At 44.4% G+C, this 5,670-nt stretch overlaps 1 protein-coding gene across 1 annotated transcript; it reads right to left on the bottom strand.

The window, feature by feature from the left end:
* Window positions 1–1,739: 1,739 nt before the first annotated feature.
* Window positions 1,740–5,639, bottom strand: LOC145718289 (adenylate cyclase type 1-like). The gene is made up of 2 exons (XM_081809773.1): window positions 5,312–5,639; window positions 1,740–4,797 (listed from the first exon to the last, which is right to left on the bottom strand). The coding sequence occupies exons 1-2, from the start codon at window positions 5,420–5,422 to the stop codon at window positions 4,591–4,593; spliced, it is 318 nt and encodes a 105-aa protein (XP_081665899.1). The 5' UTR covers window positions 5,423–5,639; the 3' UTR covers window positions 1,740–4,590.
* Window positions 5,640–5,670: the final 31 nt, after the last annotated feature.

The raw sequence follows: 5,670 nt of genomic DNA, 5'->3' as shown, positions 1-5,670 counted from the left end.
TCTCCCTACACTTACGTCTCATGTGTACCTTCTTCAGCGAGAGGTCTATTCAGATCTTTTGCCCACTTTTTCATCAGATTGTCTGTTTTCTTATTGTTCAGTTTTAAGAGTTCTTTGTATATTTTGTTTTTATTTTATTTTTTAAAGTTGGTTCCACGCCCATGTGGAGCCCAGAGTGGGGCTTGAACTCGCAACCCTCAGATCAAAATCTGAGCTGAGCTCAAGAGTCGGACACCTAACCGACTGAGCCACCCAGGTGCCCCAGGAGTTCTTTGTATATTTTAGATCCAAGTCCTTTATCAGATAGTGGTTTACAAAGATGTTTCCCTCAGCCTGTGGATTGTCTTTTCATTATAGTATCTCCCACACAGAATTTTAGATTCTTAATTACATCCAACATAACGATGTTTTCTTCCATGGATCCTGCTTTTGGTGTTGTATCTAAAAACTCATCACCAAACCCAAGGGCACCTAGATCTTCTCCTACGCTATCTTCTAGATGTTTAATACATCTGCCTTTTACATTGAGGTCTATGATCCATTATAAGTTAACACATTTTGCGTTAACATTCTGCTAAATATAGACGGATGTCCAGGTGTCTCAGCACTGTGTGTTGTCGGCTACCTTTGCTCCATTTGCTCTTTCGTCAAAGATCTGTTGACTCTACTGATAAGGGTCTATGTCTGGCTCTCTATTCCGTTCCACTGATCTAGCCGTCTGTTCCTCCCCAACCTCACCCTATCTAGCTGACCTTGAAGCCAGTCGTGCCAGCCTCCAACTCCGTTCTGTTTCTACTGTACTGTGTTAACTTACTCTGGGTCTTTTGCCTCCATGTAAACTTAGGATCAGTTGGTCAACACCACAAAATAAACTGTTGGGTTTTGAGTGGGATTGTGTAAATCTTTAAGATCAATTGGCGACAAATGACCTCTCGACCATGAGTCTTCCTGTGCTCAGAGGAACCTTACCTTTCCACTTACTTAGATCTTCTTTGATTTCTTGTATCAAAGTTTTAGTTTTCCTCACAGAGACACTGTTGTGGTTATTTTGTTAAACGTGTACCTAGTATTTAATTTGGGGGGTGGTACTATAAATGGCATTGTGTTTTTAATTTCAAATTCCACTTGCTTATTGCTGGTGTGTAGGGAAATGACTTACTTGGTAATCTTGTTTCCTGCAACCTTCCTATGGTTGCTTATTATAGACATTTTGTGGATTCTTTTTTATTTTCTACATAGATAATCATGTCATCTGTGAACAGGGACAGTTTTATTTCTTCCTCCCCAGTCTGTGTACCTTTATTTCGTTTTCTTGTCTTACTGCACTAAGACTTCCAGTACGAATGTCAAACAGGAGTGATGACAAGGGGCATTCTTGCCACACTCCTGATCTGAGGGGGAGGCTTTGTTTCTCATCAAGTATGATGGAAAACTACCGGGTTTTTATAGATGTTCTTTACCTAGTTGACAAAGTTTCTATTTGTAGAGTTTGCTCACAGTTGTGTTTTTTTAAAAGCAGGAATGGGTGCTGGATGTTGTCAAATGATTGCTCTGCATCAATTAACTGACATGATCATATAGGATTTCTCTTCTTTATCCTGTTGATATAGTAAATCTCATGAACTCACTTCGAAATGTTGCACCCGCCTTGGTATCTTTTTTAATATTATTTATTTTTAAAGATTTTATTTATTTATTTGAGAGAGAGAGAGCACAAGAGGGGGGAGCGGGAGAGGGAGAAGCAGACTCCCCGCTGAGCAGGGAGCCCGATGAGGGACTCGATCCCAGGACTCCAGGATCATGACCTGAGCCGAAGGCAGTCACTTAACCAACTGAGCCACCCAGGTGCCCCAGCCTTGATATCTTTTTTTTTTTCACTAATAAAATGAGTTTATTTTATATTAAGGTTTTCAAAAAACACATATGTAAAATTACCCCCATACTAGGCCTCAAGAGAGCCTTTACAAAGAGTTTAAAAAATTACAAAACAGCTTTCTCTGAACTAGGAAAGTACACAGATTTAAGAGGTGTTAGAGGAGAAAATGTTAATTCATGGTAAATTTTTAAAAAGTTAGTATACAACAAATCTGTAGGATACTACTAGAAGATTAGATCTTTAACCATTTAGAGGAAAAAGCTATATTTTTCTTGATATCTTGGTATCTAATTCCAACTTCTTTGTGGTCTATTGTTCTTTTCATACAGTGTTGGCTTCAACCTGCTGATATTTGTTGAAGACTTACTCGTCTCTACTCATGAGGAATACAGGCTTGTGATTTTCCTTTCTTGTAGTTTCTTTATCTGGTTTTCATATTATTTCATATTATTATGTGGTACTCTACGGACTCATAGAATGAGTTAGAAAGAAATGAGTTAGAAACTTCTACGTTCTGGAAGAGATTTTAGAGAATTGGTATAATTTCTTCCTTAAATGTTCAGTGAACCCATCTGGGCCCACTCCTGTTTTGGAAAGTTACTAACTACTGACTCAATTTCTTTAATAGATATGGGCCTGGTAAGATTTTTTATTTCCCCTTGTTTGAGTTTTGGTAGATTGTGGCTTTCAGGGCATTGGTCCATTTGATTGAAATGATCACATTTGTGGGCACGGAGTTGTTCACAACATACCTTTTCACCCTTTGGTTCACTACAAGTGGCCTGACTTCCATTTCTAATATTAGTAACTTGTGCTTTCTCTTTTTCTCAGTTAGCCTGGATAGAGGTTATCAACTTTATTGATTTTTCAAACAGCCAGATTTGAGTTTCATTGATTTTCTTTTTTTTAAAAGATTTTATTTATTTACTTATTTATTTATAGCATGAGCAAGGGGAGGGACAGGAGGAGAGAGAGAGGGAGAGAATCTCAAGCAGACTCCACACTGAGCACAGAGCCCATCATGGGGCTCCATCTCACAACCCTGAGATCGTGACCTGAGCCGAAATCAGGAGTTGGATGCTTAACCGACTGAGGCACCCAGGCGCCCCATTATTGATTTTCTTTTGTGCTTACTTGTTTTCAATTTCATTGATTTGTGCTCTGATTTTTTTTCTCCCTATGCTTACCAGAGGTTTATATTGTTCTTTCTGTGGTTTCCTAAAGTGGGAGCATAGGGGATTGATTTTGGATTGCTCTTCTTTTCTAATAGAGGACTTCAGTGATATAAATTTCCCTCTAAGGGCTGCTTTTGCTACATTCCACAGACCTTGATAAATTGTATTTTCATTTTTATTTCATTCAAAACATTTTTAAAATTCTCCTGAGATTTCTTCTTTGACTCGTGTCATTTAGATAAGTGTTACTTAATCTCCAAATATTTTGGAATTTTCCAATTATCTCCCCATTGATCGATTTCTAGTTTAATTCCATTCTGGTCTGAGAACACACTTTATATTATTTCAGTGGTTTTAAACTTCTTAAGGTGTGTTTTGGGGGCACCTGGGTGGCTCAGTCGGTTAAGCGTCTGCCTTCGGCTCAGGTCATGATCCCAGGGTCCTGGGATTGAGCCCCGCAACAGGCTCCCTGCTCAGCGGGGAGCCTGCTTCTCCCTCTCTCTCTGCCTGCTCTGCCTACTTGTGTTCTCTCTCTCAATAAATAAAATCTTTAAAAAAAAAAAAAAAAAACTTCTTAAGGTGTGTTTTGCAGCCCAAAATGTGCTCCATCTTGGTAAATGTTCCACATGAGCTTGAGAAGAATGTGTGTTCTGCTGTTGTTGCATGAAGTTGTCTGTAGGTGTCAATTTTATCCAGGTGCCTGATGATGTTGTTCACTTCAACCATCTTTGCAGATGCACAACCCACTGGATCTGCCAATTACTGAGAAGGGTGTTGCAGTCTCCAACTGTAACAGTGGGTTCATCTATTCCTCCTCACGGTTCCATCTGTGCTTTGCCTTGCATATTCTGACCCACTGTTATTAGGTGCATACATGTTAAAGACTCTTATGTCTTCCTGGAGGATTAACTCCTTTATCATTTTGCAGTCTCCCTTTTTATCTGTCTGATAATTTTCCTTGATCTGAAGTTTGCTTTGTCTTAAGATTGCTACCTAAAGTTTGTTTCATTAGTGTTAGAATGGTACCTCCTTCTACATCCTTTATTTTTAAGATATCTCTGTCTTTATATTTTAAGTGTGTTTCTTGTGGCAAACCTAGTTGGGTCTTGTGTTTTTGGCCACTCTGTCAGTCTCCTTTAATTGGCATATTTACACTCACATTTAAAGTGATTATTGAAATAGTTGAATTAGTATCTCCCGTATTTATAACTGTTTTCCATTCATTGCATTTTCATTTTTTACATCTTCCGTTCTTTTCCTGCCTTTTTTTTAGGGCTAACCTGAGGACTTTATTCACAATTCTGCATTGGGAAAGGGGAATACTCCATGGTGCTGGGCTGGCAGGACTGGGGTGCAGCTGGCAGGAAGGGGGCAGGGCCAGTGAGGAAGAGGCAGGGCTGGTGGGGGAGGGTCAGTGGGGCAGGGCAGGGCCAGAGGAAGCCCCCAAGACTGGCCTCGGTGCTGACTTTCCAGGGGAGACTGTTTGGAGAGAGCTGGCCACTGAATGGACAGCCCACAGGCCACTGCCCTGACCCAATGCTAGGGCAGACTGGGGCTCAGAGCAGGGAACCTGCCCAGAGTCCCAGAGATGTTTGGGGCAGAGCTGAGACCCAGTCCCTGAGCAGCAAAACCCCGGACAGCACTCACCTTGGTCCCGGTTGTGGGCGCCAGCCCCACCGCAGCCATGTAGGTGCTCCCGATGGTCTTGATCTTCTCCAGGTCCTTGTAAAAGTCTTTGTCCATGAGCTTTGTTTAAAACACAAAACAGTTAAACGTTACCTAACATCCGAGAGAAGCCACCGTGGGAGCCACCCCAGGGCGGACAAGCCTGTTCTGGGAAGCAGTGGATCTCTTCTGTTGTGGGCACTAGACAAGGTCTGGGCTGAGCTGAGGGGTGCCAGCAAGGACGTAGGGAAGAGGAGCCCAGGAGGGACCATGCAGAGCACCCTGTCCTGCAGCAACAACCTCAGGCTTACCCTGGAGGAGATGCCCCGGGGCAGGGAGCAGGGCTAGTGCAGACCCCAGGTTCCTGCCCACCCGTCCTGGAGGTGAGGCCGCCAGCCAAGCCAGCCTGTACTAGGCAGGGGTCAGGTGTCAGCACCCGCCGTCAGAACTCAGAGCCTGCGGGCGGCAAAGGCCCATCCTCCACGGTCGGGGTCATTTTGGATCCCTCAGGGGACAGAATGCACGGGCCTCCTCCCAGTTCCGTGTGCGGGGGGATGCGCCACGTTGTGGGGCACCATTCAGGGGCAGCCCTCACCTCGTCAAAGTCAGCGATGATCTCATTCAGGAGGCGCAAGCACTCCACCCCCATGTTGTTGCCATCCAGCTCGATGTAGAAGTCGTCAAAGTTGGGGATGGAGGCGAACATGACACCCACCTGCGAGTAGGACTGGTAGTACAGGTCCTGGGGGCAAAGGTGAGGTCAGCCGCAGCGCTGGGGACAGCAGGTGCAGGCAGGGGAGGAGGGCGGCGGGCTCTGAGCTGCCCCGGGACCAGCCCCATGGAGGGCGGCAGGCAAGGATGCACGGGCTCTGAGCTGCCCCGGGGACAGCAGGTGCGGGCAGGGGAGGAGGGCGGCAGGCAAGGGGACAGCAGGTGCGGGCAGGGGAGGAGGGC

The sequence above is a fragment of the Leptonychotes weddellii genome, unplaced genomic scaffold (assembly GCF_054177405.1).
Source record: "Leptonychotes weddellii isolate Sample4059 unplaced genomic scaffold, ASM5417740v2 HiC_scaffold_13480, whole genome shotgun sequence".
Taxonomy (NCBI): Eukaryota; Metazoa; Chordata; class Mammalia; order Carnivora; family Phocidae; genus Leptonychotes; species Leptonychotes weddellii.
This window is presented reverse-complemented; position numbering and strand designations above follow the sequence as displayed.

What these genes read in the sequence shown, in the direction of transcription:
- LOC145718289 (XM_081809773.1), bottom strand. Translation starts at nt 5,422, where the DNA reads ATGTTCGCCTCCATCCCCAACTTTGACGACTTCTACATCGAGCTGGAT. An exon ending in TCATCGCTGACTTTGACGAG is followed by an intron (nt 4,798 to 5,311) that starts GTGAGGGCTGCC and finishes TTTTAAACAAAG; the next exon opens with CTCATGGACAAAGACTTTTA.